At 42.1% G+C, this 26,371-nt stretch overlaps 1 protein-coding gene across 1 annotated transcript in view; it reads left to right on the forward strand.

Moving 5' to 3' along the window:
• Window positions 1–24,972, forward strand: part of ANKRD66 (ankyrin repeat domain 66) — a 50,727-nt gene extending 25,755 nt beyond the window's left edge. Inside the window, exons 3-6 of the mRNA XM_070586179.1 lie at window positions 11,590–11,991; window positions 17,311–17,491; window positions 19,261–19,489; window positions 23,861–24,972. Of these exons, the coding sequence (XP_070442280.1) occupies window positions 17,323–17,491; window positions 19,261–19,489; window positions 23,861–24,062 (600 nt within the window). The 5' untranslated portion in view covers window positions 11,590–11,991; window positions 17,311–17,322 and the 3' untranslated portion in view covers window positions 24,063–24,972. The remainder of the gene's footprint in view (window positions 1–11,589; window positions 11,992–17,310; window positions 17,492–19,260; window positions 19,490–23,860) is intronic.
• Window positions 24,973–26,371: the final 1,399 nt, after the last annotated feature.

The following is a 26,371-nucleotide window of genomic DNA, read 5'->3' on the forward strand; positions in this document are numbered from 1 at the left end:
AGTAATTTTGTTTTTTGGTAAGGTGACAACTGTAGATACTAAGAATAAATTTTAATGTATTAACATTTTATATATATCAAAATACATATAAATATATGTAAAATAAATTTTATTTTTATTCTCAGGACTCTGCAGTCAGAAGGCATGGATTACAGCTCATTTCCCCCACTTATTAGTTGTGTGACCTTGGGCAAGTTCTTTATCCTTTCTGCTTCTCAGTTTCCTCCTAGGTGGCATGGAGATGAAGTACATCAGTCAGAGGCCCCCTTGTGAGAATGAAATACAAAACCATATGAAATGCTTAGGACAAGGGAGCCTGGCACGTGGAAAGCATTCACACTGTTATCTGATATTAATACCTCTAAAGAAGCAGTGACTTATTTAAACCAACAATAGATGAAAGTTTAAATAAAACTCTATCAATCCAATGACATTTTCCTGTAGCTCCTGAGCTACCCTCCTATGACACAAATTGCTCCAGAATATTAGAGTACATTTATGCCCTACCCAATATGTCTCTAAGGACCTCCACCATTTGACCTTAGAACTGGATGAAGAAGCAGGGGACTCTGCATCACACCTAAAAGTGTGGTGGGCTTTGAAAGCAGGTCTTTAAAGGCATAGATGAAATATTTTATTCCTTTCTCTCAATGCAGCTCTATACCTTCTCCCATCATCATCAGATCATATTCTCTGAGGGTTTCAGAGTGGTTGGCATTTAGCAGGTTATTGCCTTGAGAAAATGCCCCATGTGGGGTTGCCAGATTTAGCAAATAAATCTGACACCAGGTTAAATCTGAATTTCAGATAAAGAACAAAAAGGTTTTAGTATAAGTATGTTCCATGCAATATTTGGAACATACTGAAACTAAAAAATTATTTCTTGTTTATCTGAAATTTAAATTTAACTGGGCATCCTGTAGTTTACCTGGCAACCCTAGTCCAGTGAAATTAATAAATTAATAAAGAATGGGCCTCACATTTCAAAAGGATGGCAAGTCAGCACGGACATACCAATTATAAGGTGGGTCTGATATGGGTTTGGTTTTAATATTATGTAGTGAAGAAAAATAATGTATTCGTGTTTATAAGTTGATTCTTTGTTGAGCTATTTCTTATCTCTTTAACTCTTACTCTCACTTCTCATCAACACAGAAGTGCTTATTGGCTCTTTAATATGAGCAAAAATGATGCCTCTCCTCTCAATCATGATATTGGATTAAATAGTAATCATGTGCTCAATAGTGTTCCAGGGCATTTGTTGATGGCCAACTGTATGTCAGGTACCATTGCAAGGGTGAATAAGACACAGTCTATGCCCTGGAGGCTAAGGAAATAATGACACAGAGTGCTATTCTGTGTAGGTAAATACAGGACTGTGGGAGTTCAGAGAAGTCAGTTATCAATTGTCCTTGCAAGGGGTGGAAGTCAAAGCCATCCCCACTGCACAGGATTTAAGGAAAAAAGACTCCAATACAGAAAAGCAGAGGAGGGAAGTCCCAGGGTGACAGCTGTGCCTAGGCCCAGAAACTAACCCATCCTGACTGAAATAATTAAACTGGAGGAAAAAATGGGATTCAATGAAAGTGAAAGTATGATTGAGAACTTGGAAACCCTTGAGATTCTTAGGAGGTGACAGAATACAAAGAAAACAATTAAAGATTAAATTACTTAAATTTAAAATTAAAAAAATTAAAGTTAAAACTAGGAACTCCAAGGGGGAAATGTCTAAGAGGCATGATGCAAGTGTGGTGCAATTTACAGTGGATTGATTTTGAGCTATGGAGAGGTATCTAAAAACAGAGACTACATTTAAACCTGAAATCCAAAATATGCCCCAGAGAAGAAAGTATGATCAGAGCACTCCACTAGGCTGCAGGAAACAACAGTCACATATTCTCATGGTTATTGCTTATTGCTTTCAATTTTTAGAATCAAAGAACCCAAAGAAGAATTAGCTATAATTATATCAGGGAATGTAAATATGATCAATTTTTTAAATAAAAAGGAAAGATAGGTAGAAGGAGGTCAAAGTGGGGAGCAGGGTGGAGAGAAGGTTTGGTTACTAAGGGTGTCATTTTAGAAAGTTGAGGGTCAAGAGATATTGTCTATAGTTGGTAGAACAGGAAATAAAGGTCTTGATGCATAGTAACATTGCAGAAAAGAGAGCAGTAGAGGGCCTGAGGATAGAAATGTAAATCTATTAGGAGGGTTAGGGACGAGAAAAGACAGGACCAGTGTGTATGTGAGTCAAATGCTCATTCTCCTAGCAGAAATGAGATAGATAGTGCCTAAGATGATACACCAACAAGTAATAATATAGCATATTGTTTTGGAAACATGGAGATCACAACCAGAAATTTAAAAACAGGAATCGTTAAGAGTGATTATCTTTGGAGCAATGATCTGGGATTGGGGTCCACTGAGATGGGAGACTCTTTTAGTATTTCAGTACTATTTAACTATTCAGAGTATGTGCATGATTATATTGATTAAATATTTAAAACTTTTTAAGAATAGGAATTTGTGAAAAGAAAGGCTTAGCCGAGACAGTGGCTTTCAAGAATGAGTAGGAGTTCATCTGGAAGAAAGAGAAGGAGAGAGCGTACTACAGAATGTGAGACTGAATGAGCAAAGGCACAGGGGACTAAAGCGAACGATATGCCTTGAGAATGTCAAGTTCTCCACTGTGGCAAGAGCATAGATAGGGTATAGCAGGAGGGAAGGATGGCAGGTGAGCTGGGACTGCTACTAGAGTCTTCTGAGTAATGCAGTGGAGTTTGGACTATGAGTTCCTTGAGTACAGGAATTACTCACATTTATTACTCTGCCATCCAGTACAGAGTCTAACACACAGTCGTTGCCCAATAAATGTTTTCTGAATGAATGAAAAATATTCATTGGGGGCAACAGGGAGCCGTCAAAGTTTTCAAGCAGAGCAGTAGTGTTACTTATTTTTGAAAGATAATTTTGTACTGACAAAAGATGAGTTGAGGTTAGGGAAACCAAAAGCAGGGGGTGAATTAGGAGGCTGTTAGGTGAAAAGTGATGATATAAAACAGGACAGTGACAGTGGGAATTGAGATTGGAAGATCAACTGGAGAGATATTAATAAGGCTGTAATGGATGTGAAGGATAAAGAAGGGGGATGAGTCCAAAATGGCCCTGAGATTTCTAGCTGGGGAAACCTGGTAGATGATAGAGCCATTTATTGAGAAAGGTAAATAAGGGAAAGAAACAGGTTGTAGAAGTGAGTTAATAAATGCAATTCTGCGTATATTGAGTTTGAAAGACCCGAGGATGACGTTTTAAAAATTGTGGGTCTTGAACCATTAATGGCTTTTGAAATCTACTTGGTGAGTTGAGACAAGTAACTTTTAATGAAATGGAACGTGATAAATTTTAAAGTGTATCACATGGTAAGGTTAAGTGTTGTTTCATGGAACTTTTATTTCCATTGCGTATATATGCATGTAACTGACATAAAACATATTTTCTACCATATGTCAAAAAAATGTTTGAGAGCCTTTGCCCTTGGATACCAGGCAGAACAAATGGTGTGTGGAGTCATCTTACTCCTGCTCCAGAGAGCCACTTGTGCACATTTCTTTCCAACTCTGTATTCAGTGACTTCACGCTGATAGCTTGAAATCAGCCATAGTGGGGACTTCATGCCACAGAAATCAGCAAACACTACCACATGGAACTTTCTTCCCTTGTTGTGAGCTGGTGTACCTCTGGGCGGAATCATCTCATGGGTCGGTAGTTATGCAGATCTTAAGCTCAGTATAGAGACCTGGGCAGAAGTTGTTTGTTTGGAAGTGAAAATGCCAAGAGTGCATAGGATTGGCCATTGAGAGTTTTTAAAGAGAGCAGAGGTAGAAGACAGAATTCTAAAGAACATCACTTTCATGGAAGATAGGAGGAAGAGGAGCTAGTGAATGAAATCGTGAAAGGTTGGTCAAAGTGAGGAAGAAAAACAAAGAGAGAAGCTCTACAAAAGTCAAGAGGAAAAAGAGTTTTTAAAGATAAGGACGGTCAACACTGTTGATTAAACAGAATGGATGAAGGCTGAAGAAAGGGCTATGGGATTCAGCACTTAGGATGGCATTGGTGACCCTAAAACCAATTTTAATATAATAGAGGGATGAAGGCAGGGAGTCAGTAAGGAGTAGAGCTGAGGATACAAAGATGATAAGTATAGACTACTTTTAAGACATTTTATGGAGAAGGAAAGGAAAGCGACATGGCTGTAGCTTGAGTGAGAGAAAGCATTAGGAGGGTGAAAATCTGGGGGATGGTCATGGGATCTGCCTGAGGATATTTGAAGTTTTCTGAGCCCCAGCATGGGGCTGGCTGGAATTCACTCGTTAGTCATGGAGTTAGTCTGTCTGATGATATGCTTTCCCTGGTGATGTTTGTCAGTCTGGGAACAAGACCAGAGAAGGGGGTTATTTGGGCTTGGGAACTAGAAGAGTGATTGGCCAAAGGCAAAGAAAATGAGGGAATTGATGACAATTTGAAGAGTTATTTTTCTAGTTAAGGTGTAATATATTTGTATCGTTAGAAACCTAAACAAAACAAAATAATAAAAATAGAAAAATAATAATAAAAATATCCCCAACCTCATTAGGTAATTATTTAACATTTGGTACACATCTTCCAGATATTTTTCCAGACGTAAGTGTAGTAATTAAGAGGACTGAGTCAGATAAACCTGGGCGCGAATCCAGTCCTACCTTTACTAGCTCTACGTCCTTTGTCAAGTTACATAGCCTTTTAATCCCTCAGTTTCCTAGTCTGTAACATGGAAAGAATAGCATTTATACCACAGGGTTGCAGTGAGGATTAAAAGGGATAATGCATGTAAATTGCTTGGAACAATATTTGGCAAGAGTTTCATATAAGCATGTGTATACGTGTAGAAACATACACATATATATGTATATACGCACACACACCTATGAGAAAGAATTCATGTATATAAATACACACGTACACACGTAACACATATAATCAGGAAGGACTGAAAAATGCTGGTGATTTGAGTGGGGTGGAAGAACCTGCCCTGAGGCAGAGTGGCAGAAGTGGAAAGGTAGATTGTCAGAGTTGGAGAGTGGAATTTGAAGCATAAGACTTCAGAGGGGAAACACTTCCACAGGACGACAGGTTCCAGATGGTCATGCCTCTAAGTTTCTAAAGTAGAGAGAAGATGAAGAATCTTTTATTCAATATTTTAACCAATTCCAAAATTCATTATCCAATGCCAGGCTTAGACTTCACTGCTCTTTGATGGTGTCTTAAAGCCTTTTGTAGAGTTGGTTTACTTGGAGACCCTGGAACTGTGGATGCCACAACTGACTTATCTCTATGCATTCAGTAACTGGACTCTAGGATCTAGCTTAGCAAACCAGTCTCCAGGACGTTTTTCCTTGCCCAAGTCCTTGATAACGCCCCTGTGGCCTCCATCAAGATGCGGGAGGCTCTGTGCCAGGTCCAAGACTCCCAAGGTTCTCTCAGCAGCACTATGATTCACAGTCACCCAGCTCCTCTGTCCAGTTGCCAAGTTAATTGATTGTACACGTGCAATGTCATCAATTCCCTCCTTCCCATTCCTACTGTTACCATGCTAATCAAGGTCCTCAAAACCTCTACCCTGGACAATTGCAAAATGTTTCCTTTGTTTATACAAGTTGTACATGCTCATTATAGGAAAAATGCTGTTTCATACAAATTCAATGTATATCTTTTAAGCTTTTCTCTACATAAATAAGTGCATACATATGTACTAAATTATTGGTCATTTTGATAAGATTTTTTTAAATTTAGCGGTATAATGTTAACATTTTACCAAGCCGATAAACGCACATCTATAGTGTCAGTTTAAAAGCCTATATAATATTTCCCTTATTAGTGGAAATTTGGGTTATTTATTAGAAATATGGGTCATTTACAATTTTTAATTTTTGAAGTAGCATTTCAGTGAATATCCTTGCAGTTAAATTTTTGTGCATGTTTTTAATTTTTTCTTTGCAATAAATTCTGAAAAATGGATTTTCTGAGTCAATGTGTGTGCATTTTTATTGCCTTCTAAGTCTTTCTTCCTTCTCCAGGGGTGTCCCTCACCCCAGAAATCATTATACTTTCTTGTGGCAAAATTACGTCACTGTAAATGATGAACTTGTAATCATTTTACTTCACCATTCAGAAAGTGTCAACGTTTCCCATTCTATAAAGGGAGAAATAAAGTTCAGATGTCCTGACACAGCATTAGTGGCCTTCCAAGATCTGGCCTCAAACTCCTTTTCATTTAGGTCTCCCATGTTCAACTCCCTTTACACTCGACTATCTGGACTCCATGTTGGGGCATCCTCTTTGTTTGTAGAATTCTTACTTTACTGGTCTGGATTCTGACAGGAAGCATGTGGCATCCTTAACTGGATTATTTGATGAGTGTCTGATAAAGGGACTGTTTACAAAGGTGAGAGCAGAATTTAGGCGACCCCACAAGGGCAGTGGGCTGTGCCTCTAAGCAAATAGCACCAGGGAGCCCTTGCTACGCAGGGGCCTGAAGGGGCAAGAGGAGAAGCAATGATGCGGACCTGATGAGGGTAATTCTAAGGCCTCCTGACAGGAGCTGTGACCTCTGCAGCAAAGCCCTGACAACTAGGCAGGAAGCCTAAGGACTAAATGTTCCAGGCCCACTTTCCATCCACCCTCCAATCACCTGCTGGAAATTGGCCTGGCCCATCTGGAAGCTAGAGGGCACAGGAGCCCATGGATACTGTCCACACAGGTATGCCTCCGGGGTACTGAATAGCAGAGAGTGGGTCTGATGGAACAAATGGAGGGAGCGTCCTCAAGGAAGTTGAACCAGAGGCAATAGGCCCACAGGAGATGGTAGAAAAGACGAAATGCCTGGATAAGGGCTGCCCGGTGGAAGGGGTACCAGGTACCAAAACAGCAATTCAGAGCCCTTACATAAGCCCCACCCAGAAGTCAGCATGGGCGGGAGCTTCGCAGACCCATATTCAGGTTGTGCAGCACCCAGTAGAGGCTGAGAGAAGAACCATAGCTTTGTCTCTGAAGGATACAAGATGGCGAAATAACATCTTAGAGAAAACATGGCCAACCTGGAAATCCTAACTTCCAGGACAAGATTTCAAAAGCCTCATGCTGGATTGGCACGCATCTCAAGCTTGTTCCGATCAACAGTAATGCTGGTATCTTAGACCCAGCCATCTTTTTTCTCCAGTCTGATCCCAGGGATGGCCCAAGATGTCCAACAAGGTCCTCTTTCCTGACTAGAAACCTCCGTGGAAGCTCTGTGACAGCTCCTGCAAGATGGATGTAGGCAAAAGGACCCGGAAGTCACAAATGGTACCCAACTCTCACCTTCCCAGTCCCAGGATACAGGAAACCCTGGAACTTTCCTGAGATCTGGGCCCTGATAGTAACAACATCAGGCACTGAGTTTGATCACCTCTCTCACTCTCAACTCTCAACGGGAAGTAGACAGACCTGGTCTGAGTATGCTTAAGCCCTCTGAGCCTCAGTTTCCTTGCTTGTAAACTATCCGTATTTCAGACTTGGTATTCGGATTGATGAGATAATATCCACAGAACACTAAGAAAAGTGCCTGATGCACAGAGGCATTCAACAAATATTTCACTTCCTTCTTGCCACTCATAGTTCCCAGATCACCATTCTGTATTCCGTCTACCTCACTGTACTGCCTCTTTCACAGTATATGTTTGGAATGGAATTGCATCATTTTCCAGGCAGAGAGGCCGTAATTTCAACAACTTTTGCATGTGACTTTGACTCACCATCTGAGGAGGCGATGTAGCAGAGGAGATAAGAACATGGACACTGCAACCCAACTCCCTGGTTGTCCAACAACCAGCTTTGTAACCTTAGGCAAGTTACTTGATTACTATGTGCCTTAGTTTGCTCTTCAGTAAAGTAGGGATGAAATTATACCTGCCTCACGTGATTAAACTTGCTAATGAATGTTAAAGCCCTGAGAACAAAGCCGATACAGGTTTGTTATTATTGTCTCCTTTGGAATTGGAGGAGGGAGAAGAGAATCCAGTGTCCCAAGCAGGGTCAACAGTAAAGAGTCCAAATGCAAGGGAGTGGCAAGGTTGCCCAGCCCACACTTGAACTTGGCAGTCACTGTGCATCTACTCTGTACGCTGAGCTCAACTAGGGAGGAGGGAGGTGGTCAGAGATGAACTAAAACACAGTAGTAGCGTGACTTTAATTAAATAAATTAATGTCAGTGGGTCTCAATTTGCTGGGAGCCGTGGCTACATCATTTGATCGGCTGTTTGACAGGGTCCAGCCGATTAACGCCTAGGGGTGCAGGGTCGCCCCTTGGTGAAGAATAACCGGCCGGCCCCTCATATACTTCTGAAACCTGTGCTGCTTCTAATTGCCCTTCATTCCTTTTCCCTTCTTAACCTCCAGTTTTCACTCCTTTGGGTGGCTGCTTGGGAGGCACTACCTCCCGGGAAAATTAGATATAGTAAGAGAAGGTGACCACCTGCAGGTAACTTTCAAGATATTTTTCAGTTAATTAATGGAGAAGCACACAGTCCCATTTGAGACAATCAGAAAGGAATCCTGCCCAGATAAGATGTCGAATTAGGTTTATGGCCTCTATTTGGTTAATGTTTCCTTCTCCCTCCAGTTCTTTGTCTAAATATATATATGCATCATCCTTCTAAGTTTGCTGGTTAATTGGATGATCAAGAAGTATCTATATATTATTCTTGACCTGCTGCTTTCTGTTAAAATGTTATAGAGGTTTTCTCCTAAAAGCAATAAATAATAAATAATTGATGAGTAGAAGGGCCGAGGGGTGCAGGGATGCCCCTCAGTTGGGTCTCAATATTCTGATCTATAAAATGATTTTTGGCTCTTGGTTTCTAGAGTCCTTTCCTGATCTAAGAGTGGCTTTGATGCCGTGGAGAAAAGACTTCACAGGAGTCACCTCAGTCAGAAATTTTAGTGTCACTGCTTGAGCCAACGTGACCAAAGACCAATGACTGGCCCACAGATATTGCCCAGCATATGGATAAGAGACCCTCAAGGGAAGATTTTTGACATTAACCCCAGATGAAGTTATTCATTCTGTCACAAGATCGCACTGACACCATTCAAAAGCATTTACCACACAAACTGAGTATCCCGTTAGCAGATCCTACCACTTGGGGTGTACAAAGAATTAATATTTTTGTAAGATCAGGATTCATCTTGATCTTATTTTTATGTAGACTTGTGTGTCATTTGGTCAAAATTTTGAGTTTTTTTAGATTCAAAATGTACCCTTTTTTAGTCATTTCTCCATTTTTTTTAATGCAATGGAAGTATCTCACCTTCACTCTTGATCTATGAGATATCTCGAGGTTCTTTCCCTTTGATTGCCTCACTCCCTGGCCAGCCCCTGGTTTGTCAAGGAGTTAGGGGTCAGAAAGCTATAATTAGGGGAAGGAGACATGGAGAAGGGGGTGCGGCCCCAGATACATGCCGTTTGCTGATGGCAACAGCTACAGCTTCCTACCAGCTACCCCTTATTAGATTACAAGTGTCCTGAGGGTGGATCTCCGTCCTTGCATCATTCAACACACACTAGTTGTTTATTAAATGTTTGTTGAATGAAATCGAGTTGAACTGGAACTGTTACGAGGCTTAAAAACCACGATGAGACACTGAGCTTTCTGAGGGTGGGCATGGGGTCTAATGCGCATCATTTCCGGCTTATAATAGGCATTCATTAAACTCCGCTCTCCTTGATGTGGTTGGCCATTTCTCTTTCCAACCACACTCTTCTCCTTTAGCTTCTGAGGCTGTGTTCTTCTGGTTTCCCTCCTACCTCCCTGGCGGTGCTTCTTAGTCTCCTTGGATAATTCTTCCTCTGCTCCCAGATCTCGGAATGCTGGACGTCTCCTCTCGGTACCTGCTGCCCTTAGCTTATCTTACATAGACCTATCCCTTTAAATATCACCTATATGCTGACAACTCCCAAATGCGGATCTTCAGCCCAAAGGTCACAAAAGTCTGGACTCCTGTTTGATATTTGGATGTCTTACAAGTATCTCAAACTTGCATTCAAAACAGAACATTTAATTTAAACTACCTTTCAGCTACCCAAACATGGCCCTCCCTCAGTCACCACAACACTGCCAAATGTCACTACATTACCATCAGGTTGGTTAAATATGAAACCCAAGGATCACCCTTGGTTCCTCCATTTCCCCAGCTACTCAATGTCTAATCTATGGACAAGTCCTGTTAATCCTCTCTCCTGAATAATCCTTGATTTCATTCACTTCTCTCCATCTCCACTGCCCAGTACACAAAGCCGGTATCCTTCCTTCTCTGGACTTGGGCAATAGCCTCCTCAGCGGTCTTCCTGCTTTCAATCTTACCTCTCTTCAGTCCATTCTCTGTGTAGAAGCCAAAGTTATCTTTTAAAACTATATACATTGAAGGGGCTGGCCCCGTGGCCGAGTGGTTAAGTTCACGTGCTCCGCTGCAGGCGGCCCAGTGTTTCGTTGGTTTGAATCCCGGGCGCGGACATGGCACTGCTCATCAAACCACGATGAGGCAGCATCCCATATGTCACAACTAGAAGGACCCACAAAGAAGAATATACAACTATGTACTGGGGGACTTTGGGGAGAAAAAGGAAAAAAATAAAATCTTAAAAAATATATATATATATACATTGAACCATCTTGGTCCTTACTTAAAACCTGTTAATAACTTCTTTTTGTACTTGGAATAAAATCCAAACTCCTTGCCATGTCCTAGAAGACCCTGAATGATCTAGTCTTTGCCTTTTCTAAACTCATCTTCTTCTACTTGCCCACACCCACAGACCACATGCATCCGCCTCTTCTTCATTTCTCACTCTCTGCCCGGAGCACCTCCCCAGCTCCTCAGATGCCTGGCTTCTTCTTTTATGCTGGGTCTTAGCTTAAATGTCACTGCCTCAGGACATCCATGATCACCCTGCCTCTCCCATTATTCTCTGCTTTTGCATGTTGTTGGTTACAGCACTTACACAAGTTGTCATTTTATACATACATTTATTTGTTTTCTTGCTTATTGTCTTTTTCTCTGGACTCTAAGCTCAAGACAGGAACAATGAGTGCCTTGTTCTCCCTAGGGCCCAGGACAGTGTCTGGCAGTTATAAGGTGTTCAATAAACACAGGTGAGAAGAAAGGTAAGAGAAAAATGGAGGGAGAAAGGAGAAAAGAAAGGAAAGAAAGACAGAGAGAGAGAGAGAGAGCAAAGGAAGAGGAAGGAGCGAAAGGAGGAGGTGGAGGAGGAATTGGAGGGAAGGAAGAAAGTGGAGAGAAGAGGAAGGGAAGGAGGAATAAAATCTGTTAGACCAGCATCATCATAAAGATGGTAGATGCTTAGAGTAAGGGAGCTGTTCAGTCACCTCTGAGGAGTCAGGCAGACAGTGCACCCGTCACATTCGGAACCAGCTGTGAGATCTTGGGCAAGGCCCTTACCTTTGCTGAGCCTCTTCTTCTCACCAAGAAAACGAAGTTGTAATACTTTTCTCCTAGGGCTATGAAAGAAGAGTAGCTGAAATAATTTATCAAGTACCTGGCACTGGCAGAGGAAGGAAGGAAGGGAAGGAGGGAGAAAGAAAAACTTAAGTCCTGAGAACTGGCAATCAGTTTTTCAATTTTTGGGTTTTTTTGATAAAATGCTATTTGAAAAGAACCTGTTAGGGACCACACTTGGACTACGGAAGCAGACTGGAATTGTGGAGCAGCTTCAGTGCACAGCGGAAGGGCAGTCTGCTCTCCAGGAGACAGTCACCTCCTGGTGAAGCTGACGTTGATGTTGACGAGCCGGCTTTAATGAGGAAGGAGGGGTCGGTTTCCATGGAATGAACACAACAAGACAGGCAGCTAAGACTCCCTCCAGCACGGAGCGGAGCGCCTCCAGTTTCAACCAAGACAGTAAGTATTTTTGCATTAGCCTTGTCTTCAGATGTTTACTGTAGTTATTATAGATCATTCATACTGATTAGAACTTATATTTATGGGCTACATTTTTACATTGAGACACCTGTACCAGAAAGATAGAAATTCGAGTGCACCTAATCAGTTACAAAGATTCATGTGTATTTGCTAAATTTTAGTAGTCAGTGGTAAGCTAGTGGATTGCATATGTTTTCTACAAATAAATTTTTGTTTTTTTAAGAAAGCCTCTAATGAATAGTATCATTTATTTTATTTTATTTTTTTTGTGAGGAAGATTGGCCCCGAGCTAACGTCTGTTGCCAGTCTTCCTCTGTTTTGTATGCGAGAAGCTGCCACAGCATGGCTTGATGAGCAGGGTGCACAGGTCTGCACCCAGGATCCGAACCTGCGAACCCTGGGCCCCAGAAGTAGAGTGTGCAAACTTAAACACTATGCCCTTCATTTACTTTTTAAACAGCTTTATTGAGATACGCTTTATATACTACAAAATTCATCCATATAAGGTACACAGTTCAGTGGTTTTTAATATATTCAAAGTTATGAAAGTGTCACCCTCCACTATCTAATTTTAGGACAGTCCATCACCCCAAAAAGAAATCCTGTACTACTCATTTAGCAGTCACTTCCCACCCCCACCTCATCCTAGTCCTAGACAACCAATAATCTACATTTTGTCTCTACAGATTTGCCTATTCCGAGCATTTCACATAAATGGAATCACACAATATGTGGGCTTTTGTGTCTGGCTTCTTTCACGTTGCATGTCTTCAAAGTTCATCCACGTAGTCCCATGCATCAGTTCTTCATTCCTTTCTTATTGTCATAAAATATTCTGTTGTGTGACTATTCCACATTTCCTTTAGGCATTCATCGATTAATGAACATTTGGGCTGTTTCCACCCTTTGGCTATTATGAATAAGGCTGCTATAAATCTGTGTGTACTAGTTTTCATTTCTCTTAGGTAGATATCTAGGAGCAGAGTTACTGGTCATATGACAAGTCTATGTTTAACCTTTTGAAGAAATACCAAACTGCCTTTCAAAGGGGCTGCACCATCTTACATTCCCACCACTGTGTGTGAGGGTTTCAATTTCTGCGCATCCTCACCAACACTTGTTATTGTTGTCTTTTTTATTATATCCATCCTAGTGGGCGTGAGGTGGCGTCTCATTGTGGTTTTCATTTGCATTTCTCTAATGACTAACGATGTTGAGCAGGTTTTCATGTGCTTATTGACCTTGTGTTTATTTTTTTTTTTGGAGAAACTTCTGTTTATATTTTTGGATCATTTTAAATTATTTGTTTTTTTATTGTTGAGTTGCAAGAGTTCTTTATATTTTCTGGATACAAGTCCCTTATCAGATATATGTTTTGCAAATATTTTCTCCCACTCTGTGGCTGCTTTTATACTTTCTCAAAGGTATCATTCAAGGAAAAATTTTTTTTTTAAACTTTGGTGAAATCCAATTTATTTAACTTTTTCTTTAGTCTCTTGTTCTTTTGTTGTCACATCTAGGAACCATTGCCTAACCCCATGTAATGAAGACTTGCTCTCATGTTGCCTTCTAAGAGTTTTACTTTTAGGTCTTGTGTTTAGGTGTGTGATCCATTTTAAGTTAAGTTTTATATATGACATGAGATGGAGGACCAATTCATTCTTTTGCATGTGGCTATCCAATTGCATCAGTACCATTTGAAAAGACTATTCATTCCCCATTGAATTTTCCTGGCAATTTTATTGAAAATTAATTGACCATAAATGTAAAGGCTTATTTCTGGACTCTCAATTCTGTTGCATTGCTCTATATGTCTATCTTTATGCCACATAGTGTACTTTGTACAACGCTGTATTGATTATCGTCTTTGTGGTAAGTTTAGAAATCAGGAAGTGTAGTCCTTCTACTTTGTTCTTCTTTTTCAAGATTGTTTTGGCTGTTCTGAGTCCCTTGCATTTCCATATGAGTTTTTAGGATCACCTCATCAATTTCTCTTCAAACAAACTTAGTTACCCATTGAAAACTTCTTCTTGAATTATACCTTATCCATGGGAAGTTGTGGAATTTCCTTGATAGGAACTCAAATGTGGTTAAGTGTAAATCTGCTTGAAGACTTGTGTGAAAAGCAAGCAAAGAGACTTCTAGACACTGATTCTAGAAATGGTTTGGCTTTCATGACACCTGCAGGTTAGAAACCCTGTAGTACTTCTGTTTACTGCTTTATTTTGTCATTGATCAAATGCTCCAGTGTAAAGGTTTTCTACTAAAACAAACAAACCAAAAAGATAGAACGCATTCTGTGCCGTCTTCTGTTACCTAACATTTGTATTGAGCACCCATTTCAAGCAAAGAAGCATGTCCTTGTCCTATACACTCAGAGATTCTGAACCACTTGAGGAAGGCCCAGGTATTTATTTTTTAAAATAAAGTTAAATAAGTTTTTTATTTTTTGCCATGAGGACTTGTTACAAATGCAGGATCTCAGTTCCCATTGCCAACCTACCGAAGCAGAATCTATATTTTAACAAGACACCAGAGGTTGGTAAATTATGGTCTACAGGCCAAATCTGGCTCACCCTCTGCTTTTGTAGACCCATGGTCACCACCTAGGGTGGTGGATCTCAGTGGGAGAGCCAGCTGAGGTGACTCTCTCTACTTCTGCTCCCCTGTCTGCTCCCAGCACTTGCCTCCCAAGACCATGGTTGTGCCTAGCCACTGCCCAGGGCCCTGCTGGTCACCACCTACACTTTAGGGACTCTGTTGTTGGCAGCTGCCGGGCACTGAGCAGTGCAATCTCAGTCTAATCAAGTCATCTTCCCTTCGCCAGCTGTCAACTTGAGATGGTCGGGTTTGGAGAGGAGAGAGGGGACTCTGCGATCTGGGCATCACTGGGGCAGAGTGAAAGTGACTGTCCCACAGGCCAGGTCCCTGCCCCTCAGGCTGGTTGCCCTTCTCCCTGAGAATATCTTCAGCTGAGGGCTCCCGGGTACAAAGCATGCTCATCCACCACCACCAGCCCTTCCTCCCCCAGGATGGCCCACACCTGGTAAACAGGGCAGGAGTTTTCTCTTGTTACATAATAATCCTAATTTTGCTTCTTGGCCTACAAAGCCTAAAAAATTTCCTATCTGGTCGTTTACAGGACCCTTGGTCTGCACATTAAATTGGAGCTATGTGCACTTTGCAGAATGTGCCTCTCCGCCACAGACATTCTGTGCCCGTGCTGGGATCCTCCACCACTGACAGTCCCCAAGATGACTCTTATTCTTAGCTTTGGGACCCAGCTTATGTCACTTTCAGAGGAAAGTGCCTTTCACTTCCTAGTCTTGGTGACTGGTCCTTTCCGTCTGTCCCCAGAAAATCACTGCCATCATGACACTTAGGGCATTGCACGTTAATTATGTTATTTACTTCTTTTCTCTCCACTCTAGGACTGTCTTCATGTTTCAGTGTACATCAGACTCACCTGGAGCACTTACTCTAACTCAGGTCACTAACCCCCGACTCTAGTTTCTAATTCAGTAGATCTGATTTGCGTTTGTAACAAATTCTTGAGTGGTGCTGCTCCTGCTGGGCCACAGTCTGTATGGCTGACTCCAACTTCTTCTTGAGATCTCAACTTAAATGTTGAGATCAAAGCGACATTCCCAATGGCCCCATCTCAAGTGACTCTCTCCTTGTTCTTTTTTTTCTATCTCAGCTCCTTATTTGTTTATATCAGTAATTCTCAACCTTTTTTGGTCTCAGCACTCCTTTACACTCTCAAAACTTATGGACAACCCCAGAGAGCTTTTGTTTATGTGGATTAAAGCTATTGATATTTACCCGACTAGAAATTAAAACTGAGAACATTTAAAAATGTTTATTAATTCATATACAAAAATCATAATAACTGTAATGCACGACATAAATAACATTGTTATGAGAAGTAATTATATTTTCTAAAACAAAAAATGTGAGAAGAATAGTATTGTTTTACTTTTTTTTGGTCAAATCTCTTTAATATGTAGCTTAATAGAAGACACCTGGATTCTTATATCTGTTTCTGCATTCGATTTCTTGTTTCGGTTGAAGTCTACAAAGAAAATATAGCTTTGCACATATTTAAAATTAGAAAAGGGAAAAGTATTTTATAGTCTTTCCAGATAATTGTGGATATTCTTCTTTAATACTATGCCAAAACTGGACAAGTGGCAGTGCCTTAAAGGTTAGTTGGGATCTGAAACAGTCTCAATGTACTTTTCATACCCTGTTCCACTAAACTCCATTGCCCTGTCTTGCATGGATCTCTTTACTTATGCATGATTTTGTAACATCGTACGCTTGTCATATGGAAAATAGTGGTTCACAGAGTTATGCAGCCTTTCCATATGTTGACACATTTCATTACACAATATTTTTAAACTGCTTTTATTAAGTCATATAATCAAGGGTCAAAACTTAATCAAAATAAATCTTACTGCTTTAGTTGCTTTACTGAAACTAGCTTTTGTTAACTGTGTGTGTGTGGTGGTGAAGAATTCCATTACTGCTAGCCCAGTTTCGCGTCACTGCCCAGGGCCTTGCTTCGTGCTAAGGCACGAGCAGCTCTCTACGTCATTGCTTTTGAACCATCAGGGCAATGGTCAGCACAGTGAACAAGGCCAATGACATTTTAACGTTATCATGAAAATAACTTTGACCTCATGGATCCCCTGATCCCAGGGATTCCTAAATGTTTCTAGACTCTAGTTTGAGAATTGTTGGTTTATATCTTAATGTTGTAAACAATTTGTAGCCATTTTATTTGTATGTTTGCATCTTGTTCATCTCCTGAATTGGTGTAGCGGTAGTATTTAATTTCCAGGGAGTACTTGATCTGTATTCAATATATTTTCACATGGATCATCATTATATCCTCACAACGACCCTGGCAAATTATACCCATTCTATAGGTGAGAAAGGTAAGGCACAGAATTACACAACTAACTCAGAGTCACACTACTTGCTCTTTGGAGCAAGAGTAGGAAATAGCACTGGAAAGTGCTTTGAGGCCAAATAGCAGATGCCAGCCCCATGAGTTTACCTGATAATCCTGTAGGCAGAGGGGAGCCATTGATAGTTTTGGGTCAGGGGACTGGCATCCACTAACCGCAGTGGCTAAGATCCAAACACACACTCAGCAGAGCATGCACACGAAGCAGCCCTGGATGCAAATTTATGAGGTAGGAAAGAAAATAAACGATAAAGAATCCTATGGAATCACTCACTAGGAATAAGGAGTTGTAGAATTTCCTAAGCGGCATGCTTTTCCCACAGTTGTTTTTTCTCATGGAACTAACACTGACCAAAATGTCGGACATGACAAAGCTCCACAAAGCTGTGGCTGCGGGGAATTACAGTTTAGTGAAAAAGATTTTGAAGAAAGGTCTCTGTGACCCAAACTACAAGGACGTGGACTGGAATGACCGAACCCCACTTCACTGGGCTGCAATCAACGGTGAGTGGGCTTAGGTAGAATCCACCCCTTTGAGTCCAGCATTCATGAAGTTACCAGTCAGTAGTCTGTGTGGGGTTGTAAAAAGAACACTTCTTGGGAACCAGACAGAACATTTCCATCCTGGCACCACCAATTACTGGTTGTAGTGCCGTAAACAAGTTATTTAACATCTCTAGGCCTTAATTTATTCATCTATATAATGGGAGCAATAATGCTACCTTGGAGCCTTGTGGGGAGGATTCAGTAAGAGAATGGGCGTACAGTGCCTATCAATCGTCTGCTGTCAGTTAATATTAGTCCTCTGCCCTCTTGCCCTCTAACAGGAATGGAGCATCGTTCCTGTTGTAGGACAGGGACTTTGCCTTGCTCATCACTGTATCTCCCATGCCCAGCATGGCTCAGTTATGGAACTGGAGATAGATAGTGGCAAAAACTCAGCCAAGGGGCTTGTCAGGGCCTTCGGCAACAGAACACCATTGAAGAAATTAAATAAGAAAGTATTATAGTCAACTTTGCTTTGTAAAAATTTGTTTGATTCCTTATGGAGAACGGATTGGCAGGAAGCAAGACTGGCTGCAGAGAAATCAGATGGGAGAATTTTGTAGAAATTTAAGGAGGAAGTGATAGTAGCTATGCTAGAGCACCTTTTAGTGAATATTTGCTGTATGCTGGGCGTTGTGCTGTGCACTCGCGTCTGTGATTTCATTTGTACTTGACAAGAACTAGGTGAGGTAAGTGGTAATAGCCTTAATTTACAGATGAGGAAACTGAGCCTCACACATTTGTTTCTTGTCTGTGGTACCTACTTCGCACTGGTATTTATTGTCAGGTATGAACCCACATCTGTCTGACTAGAAAGCCTGTGCTCTTAAGCTGTGCTAGCTAGAATGTAAGTAGAACTTAAATTTTTTTTTATTAAGGTATAATATACATACAATGTTATATCAGTTTCAAGTGTACAGCATGATTTGCCTTTTGTATATATTGCAAAGTGATCACCACAGTAAGTTGAGTTAACATCTGTCATTACATGTAGTTACACAATTGTTTTTCTTGTGATAGCTTTTAACATTTACTGTCTTAGCAACTTTCTAATATGCCGTCCAGGCTTCTTACCGACAGTCACCATGCTGTGCATTACATGCCCACGACTTATTTATTTTATATCTAGAAGTTTTGTACCTTTTGACCCCCTTCACCTATTTCACTCATCCTCCCACCCGCTGTCTCTGGTAACCACCAATCTGTTCTTTGCATCTATGAGCTTCGTTTTTTTTTAGATTCCACATATAAGTGAGACCATATGGCATTTGTCTCTGTCTGACTTCTTTCACTCAGCATAATGCCCTCAAGGTCCATCCATGTTGTGGCAACATATTTGTTTTTGAAATCAGCTTTGGGACTGCTGAAAGCCCAGTGAGGCTTGCCAGTGCCAGCAGAGGCAGGTGCAGAGTGACTTGGGAGAGAAAGCAAGATTCCTAGGCAGGGCCTGCGGGGAGGGACAGGGGAGCAGAGTGCCCGGGAGGGAGGGTGAGGGGGTATGGCAGGTCCTCAGGCCCCAGGTAGGAGTGAGGTCCCTGGGATAAGGGTGGGGCACTGAGTCCCTGGGAAGGAGTGGGAGAAGGGAGGAGGGGCTGAAGTTAGGAAACCGGAGGGGCCTCAAAGGCAAATGTTTTCACCTCTTTTTGTGCTACCTAGGCCCGCTCTCACCTCAGTCTGGCAGACATTTTAATCTTAATCTCCTCCTGTTTCTTCTTGGTACATCGAAGGGCATATGGAGGTGATGCAGATTCTCATAGAACACGGAGCCAGGCCCTGCCTGGTAACTGATGTGGGCTGGACCCCGGCTCATTTTGCAGCTGAGTCAGGACATCTGAATGTGCTCAAAATTCTCCACACGTTGCATGCCGCCATCGATGCCCCTGATTTCTTTGGAGACACACCAAAGAGGATCGCAGAGATCTATGGGCAGAAAGCCTGTGTGGCATTCCTGGAGAAGTAAGTTTCATTTATTTCCAGCTCTAGAAAGGGCAGAGAACCAGGAGCCTGTGATTAAAGTCTTTGCAGACTCAGTGGTCTCAGGTCGACAAAAATGAAGTGAGGAAATCCAGCCAACTGTTGTTTGAGTCGTTTTTATTAATTTTCCATTGAAATGACTAGTTGGAGGTGGAAACTATATTGTTTTAGATTATGTAAGATCTATTGTTTTTAAATTGTACAAAAATTATAATTATTATAATTTTAATAATATAATTTCTAATTATTGTTTTGGATTATACAAAAATGATCTCAGATAAGAGAGGTGGGACACCACATTTGAAAATGGGACATGGTACCAGATTCATGGACCCCCTCCGATTCCTCAAAGGTATTCAAACTGGCTGCCTGACCTTGGGCAAATTAAATCTCCTTCTGGAGCCTCAGTTTCCTCATATTTAAGATGAAGCAGGTGAATTCAGCTATCATTCATATGGACCCTTCTACTTTTTAAAACTTCTACTCATCTATGAATCTCCTACTCACACACCTGCAAAAGATAAGAACTTTTCTAGCATTTGTTAATTTTTTCTCTTAGCCAAGCATTCAAATAGAATTAAGTATTAATGATGTACATGACAGTTCGTGCTCTGAGAGGAATGGAAATAAAATTTAGGAGCTTATAATCTGATTGAATTAATAAGTAATTCACACAAGAGACCGGAAAGTTACAGAGTGAGGACAGCATTGCTTGATAAAATGAGATAATAGCAAACATATCATTAGGGCAGTTCATGACAGTGAAATGTCCTCCTAAAAACTTGAAAATAAAGTTAGCTTCAGAAAGTGAAACTAGTAAAATCTTTGCCTGTGATGAGATTGATTATCTGCAGAAGTAACCCAAGAGAACTTCTCTTACAAGTGATGACCCATGTTAAAAAAATTCAAAATCATAATCAAGATGATTTGGGGAGTAAAGAGGCAGAACCTGGAGTCCTGACCTGAAGACTCTCTCTTCTTCCCAATCCTGCCATTATCCCCTACATTCAATGATCTCCATCAGCTGTGCGCCTCAGTATCAGCAACATTGTTCTCTGAACTGTTTAAAACTTCAACATACCACAGTGTGACCATATTCATTTTACCCATTCCTGGATCATCACACAGTTATTTGAGTGCATCAAGGTCTCTTCTCACTCAACTTTTTCTTTCCCTCCCAATCTATCACCTGCCTGAAGGTTTCGTTATCTTCCATCTGTCGCTATCTGGACACTAGGATACACTGCTTCTTCCACTCTCTTCCCACTTTTCTAAAGTTTCTAATCTTTTGTCTTTCTGTAGCATATAAGCCAGAATTCCCAACCTTGGATCAGTCTCTGTCTTCTCCACTCCTATGCTTGGTCTACTAGAGAAAAGCCCACAGATCAGTAGACCACCAGATCAGTAGGTATCACCAGAAGTTCTAAGATTTCTGTCTTCAGCTGAGCCCTCAGAGCAGTTTGTCTGTCTCTTCCTGTCCTACTTCCTCTTTGACAACCCCAGGTCCCCATCCCACCACAGCCTGTCCCGCAGAGGGTATGCTGTCTAGTTCACAGAGAATATTGAAGCCATGCGTGTACATTTTTAAACCTCTTACACCTACATATAGCGTATAAATCTACATCTGATTCTTCTCACCATCCTGTCCATCCTTCTTGAGAAGTGTTATCCATCCCTACAGACCCTTGATCTAATCCTTTGCGTCTCCTACAAGATCATCCATGCGTATTCTTTGTTGTATCTTTCATTCTCTCTTCTGTATTTTTAGTTTTTTTCCTATTTCTTCCCTTCATTTCTCTTTGGCCTATGAACATATTTAGATAGATCTTATTGAACAAACACACGGTTGGAGGCCCTTCTGATGTCTAACATGCCTTTCATCTTCCCTACATTTCTTAGCTACTTGAAAGGTAATCTATGTAAACGTCTCTACATCCTCACTCACTCTGCAGACTCCTTTCTTCATCATTGCACTGAATCTTCCTCCAGGGAGATCCCTGTTGCTAAATCAGTGGGCTCTTCTCAATTCACATCTTACCGCCACTTAATTTGCTATTTGATAATTCTCTCTTGCTTTGTCTAATGCTACTCTCTTCTACTTCTCCTTCTACCTATCTGGCCATTCCTCTCATGATGTTTCTAAGCTCCTGTTCTTGCATACCTTTTAGATGCTGAAATTCCTCAGTGTCCTGTGTGACTCTCCTCTACTGACTTTCTTTGAGTAGTCTCACCCTCGTGACCAATGGGTGGGTGAACATGGTACACGATTCCAGCATAACTGACGTGGAGGAGGAGTGGTTCCTCCAAATAATGGGGAGTGCTATCACCAGGAAAAGTGGGCAGGAAGTGCTGAGCCAACAAAAACAAGGAAGGTCAACCACATCACGTGTAAGTCATTTCTACTTATCATCATCTCCCATATCACATGTAAGTCATTTCTACTTAGCATCATCATCATGAGGAGCTTCCTTTCTGAAAGAGTGTTTAGAGAGAAGGAATCCTGGTTAAGGGGAAATTAATCTGGATCTTGAAATATAGCTAAGATCTGGTTAACGGAGGAGGGAGAAAGAGTCTTGATTTGGCGTGAAGGCATCAAGTTGGAAATGTGCATACACTGTGTGTATATGTGAGGAGGTGGAGGGATAGTGGAGGGATGAGTGGCCTGGCTAAGTAGAGCATTCACGCTGAGAGAAGTAGTGAATAAGGTTGGGTGGGTGGGTGACCACAGTGAGCTGGGCAAGCAGATGAATGTGAACTCAGCAGGGGATTGACAAGGTGAAACAGACACTTTAGCAAAGTCACTCCTGTAGTGGAAGAGGTGGCCGTGGTGCTGTGCAGGCAGCATTGGAGCACTCAGCCTGTAGGCAAGGAGCTCACCTAAGGAATTTCTTAACGCTTCATGTTGCAAGAGGGTGGATTTCTGGGCTAGGAAGATGAAGAGAACGGTATAAGTGAATTTCAAAAGAAGCCTAGACAGTATTTCATAATTTTCTGACTATCCTACGGATCCTAGCGGAACAATTCAACTTTTGATTCAACCTCTCTAAGTAGCAAATCTCTCATTCGAAAAATATTTTTGAGCCCTACTATGTGCAAGGCATTGATCTAGATACCAAAAAGGATTCAAAGATAAATCAGATACAGTGCTGGACATTAAGAAGTTCCCTGGCTGGGAGAGGAGATAACTTGTTTACATAAATAACTCTAACACGAGACTGAAAGTGACAAAACAGCATATGTGGTCTGAATATGGAGAGGTCACTTCTAGCCTGCTCAGGGAGATGGGGGCTGATGGACAAGCAGGTTTACTATCCTCTTAATGGACTGTGCTTTTCATAATGCTTTGCACTTAAGATACTGTTTGCCCTCCCCATACCATCATCTAGCCTCTCAAATTCCACTTGTCCTCATATTGGCTCAAATTTTATCTCTGTGAAGTGGCTTTCACATTTCACATTAAAGCCACATCTTTAAGCGAGTCACACACTCACCTTTGGCCTCATATATAAAACGGTACTTTTGTATGCTTCCCATTGTCCATATGTATATGATGATCAATTCATCAACCTATTTCTCTATTGATCATCTATTCTATTTTTCTATATCTATCATCTATGTATCATTTAACTATTCCTTACATAAATCCATCTATACATAAAATACATATGCAATTATGAGTAATTTTTATTTTCTTCTTTAGATGTTTCTGTACCTTAAAATTTTATACAATGAAGAGACATGGCTTTTATAATTAGGAAAAACTACAATTAAAAAATAAATGAAGGGGGCTGGCCCAGTGGTGTAGCAGTTGAGTTCACCTGCTCTGGTTTGTTGGTCTGGGGTTAACCAGGTGGGATGCTGGGAATTGACCTAGACGTGGCTTATCAAGCCATGCTGTGGCAAGAGTCCTACATATAAAATAGAGGAAGATGGGCACAGATGTTAGCTCAGGGCCAATCTTCCTCAGCAAAAAGAGGAGGATTGGTGGCAGATGTTAGCACAGGGCTACTCTTCCTCAAAAAAGAAAAAATAAAATAAATGAAGGAAAACAGCCTCCCAATAATATGCTGGTTGCTCTATAAATGTGAGCACTTTAAGAATTAGCAGTGTCTTCTTCAAGTTAAGTGCCTGTCTCAGATTCTATTAACATCCCACTCCGAGCACGCCATTTTTCTCCACCTCCAAGTAGTTTCTTTCGTGTCTGAGACCTCTCTAAGGGGACACTTGGAAATGCTCCAACTTGGCCTCCTCCCTTCTTGTCTGTGTCACGGAAACCCCAGGCTGTGTGCAGGGGGCGGGAAGTGAGGTCTGTTTCCTGTCCGCGCTGAGAGCCGCCCTGTTCCCCTCTGCCAGGGCCGAGCGGGAGTGCCGGGACCACCGCCGCATCGCCAGGCAGCAGGGGCTGCCGCTGGACCAGAGGGACGAAGACTGGGACGCCAAGAAAAGGGAGCTGGAGCTGTCTCTTCCTTCCTCCAATCAAAACACTAATAAGAAAAAGAATAAGAAAAGTCAAGGCCCCACCAGGCTCAGCAATACCAAGGGGAGAAGATGGTGAGGAGGCCGGCGCCTGAGCGACTGGAACCTACATTTTCCGATAGGAGACTTTCCCTGGCGCCAGACTGGAAAGTGTTAGGCGCGTGTTGTCTTTATGTGATTTCACTTGTAGGCCATTACCCTCACGGCTTCCCCGAGAGCTCATGACCCGTCATTCAATCTGGAAGTCTGGCCTGGGTGATCTCTACACGGGCTGTTGCCTCCTTGCTAATACCTGCTGCCCATGAGAATTACCAGGAGGGAATAAATATCAGCTGCTTGCATTTTGTCATCAGCGATTTGCACTCTGAGTGCCTCCTAACCCCCTAGGCGCAATTATGGAATTTCAGGGGGCTAAGAAAGAGGTCCTCCTAAGAAAACTTGATTGTTTCAACGACAAAAAAAGAAAAGTAACAACAAAATCTCGAAAATCTCCAACACACTTGGTTCAGTTAATCTATGAAACAAAATTGTTTGTTGTCACATAGACCAAGCAAAGAGGAGAACAAATGTATCTCCCAGTTTCTAGCCATTTTTTCCTTTGTGGGGTAGGGACCCACAATCTCAGGGCCGCCATTTTACCCATGATCACTTCTGCATAGAAGGAAGAATCTGGGCAATAGACCAGCTCAGGGAGAATTAACTGGAAGCCCTGACATGAATTAATTTAATCCCACACAACTAATGAGAGACAGCATAAAATAATGGAACATGTGATTACAGCTCTAATTGTTCAACTGTATATTTTAGGAAATCTAAATCCAGATCAGGTATTTCCAATGAAAATGTTGATGTGTGCTGTAAGACATATTGAATTTTGAAGATTTAGAACAAAAAATGTAAAAAAGGTCGAATAATATTTAATATTGATTACATGTCAAAATGATAATATTTTGGATATTGAGTGAAATAAAATTTATTATGAACATGAATTTTACCTCTTTCCTGTCACTTTTAAAAGAATATGGCTACTGAAATGTTTAAAATTACATAAGTAGCTTGCTTTTTTTCCCTTATCAGCTAGCACTGCTATGGAAACCAGAAAATATTTAAAGCCCCCACCAGGTAGCTGGCCTGGTGCCCTTTAATTGGCTGCCCCACATTCTAAGTTTACTAATTTCTTCGCCTAAATCAATGTCTTTAGGTACCCAATGTCTTTATTATGCATCCTCAGTTAATGCTTATGTTAATACAGGCCATGTTTGGTTTGACTCTTCTGAAATGAATAAATGCTTGAACATCTTAGAGGAAAGTAGTGAGCTATGGAGGGTACCTATTGCAGTGCTGAGCCATCCCGAGCATCAATGCCCTTTCTCTGCGCCCTGTGATTCTCAGGGGTGGTTCCTGCGGGTCACACTTGTATTGGTCTTCAACAGATAGGAACATGGGAAGACACCTGACTCAAGCTGGACCAAGAAGATTCTTCTCCGGGGAGTCTGAAGGGGGAGGCCCTGGGCCCGCTGGTTCTGGAGCTTGAGGCTAAGCTCAGGGGGCTTGGGGTGTTTGACGTTCTTCCTGACCCACCCCACGCTTCCCTTGACCTCTAGAGTTTCCATCCTTTCTCTCCAGGTTCACACGTCTCCCGGACCACCAACCACAGCTCGTGCAGAGACCTGTGGGTGGAGAGAGTGGTGTGGGGCGGGAGGGGAGCAAGCAGAAAAGGGCCCAACCTGTAACATTCAGCCCCTCCCCATCGTTTACCCCTCTTCACTTATGCTGAGCCCCCAGCTTCTCACGGGGCTCCTCACTGATGGACCCCTCAAGGATGAGCCCCCTCCCTCAGTGGGCCCTCCTTGCCTCACTGAGGCCCCGCCCGCTGGGAGTCCTCAGCCCCCTCAAGGAGTCCCCTCTCCACAATTTCCCCTCCACCCTCGGCGGTGGCCACACCCTCAGAATAGCAGCGCTGGAGGCCTGTCAGCCTGAACTGGGCCCAGAGGGGAGGAGGCTGTGGAGTCAGCTCCTCCCACCTGTCTGGGACCCTCCTGGAGTGCTTACTTCCCTGTGCATCCTCAGGAGCAGGGTGGTCTCCACTTCCACTTCCTCCCTCATCATTGCTTCTGGCCAGTGAATGACTCCCAGTGGCTCTTCTTCTGGGGCAATTTGTCCCTGTGGGCCCTGGCCACCAGGTACTGTGCTGACCATAGGGCAGGGAAATTTTGCCTAGAGGTCAGACCTAGAGGGCGGCAGTCTGGTCTGGGTGCCCATTTTCAGAGGAACATTGATGACCAAGAGGTCGGGGGTCAGGGGCTGGCATGGGAGGGACTGGGAAACCTTCGGGCCTGGGCTGCCTCCCAGACCTGCCCCCTCAGCATGGGATGGACCCACGGAGGG

The sequence above is a fragment of the Equus przewalskii genome, chromosome 19 (assembly GCF_037783145.1).
Source record: "Equus przewalskii isolate Varuska chromosome 19, EquPr2, whole genome shotgun sequence".
NCBI lineage: Eukaryota > Metazoa > Chordata > Mammalia > Perissodactyla > Equidae > Equus > Equus przewalskii.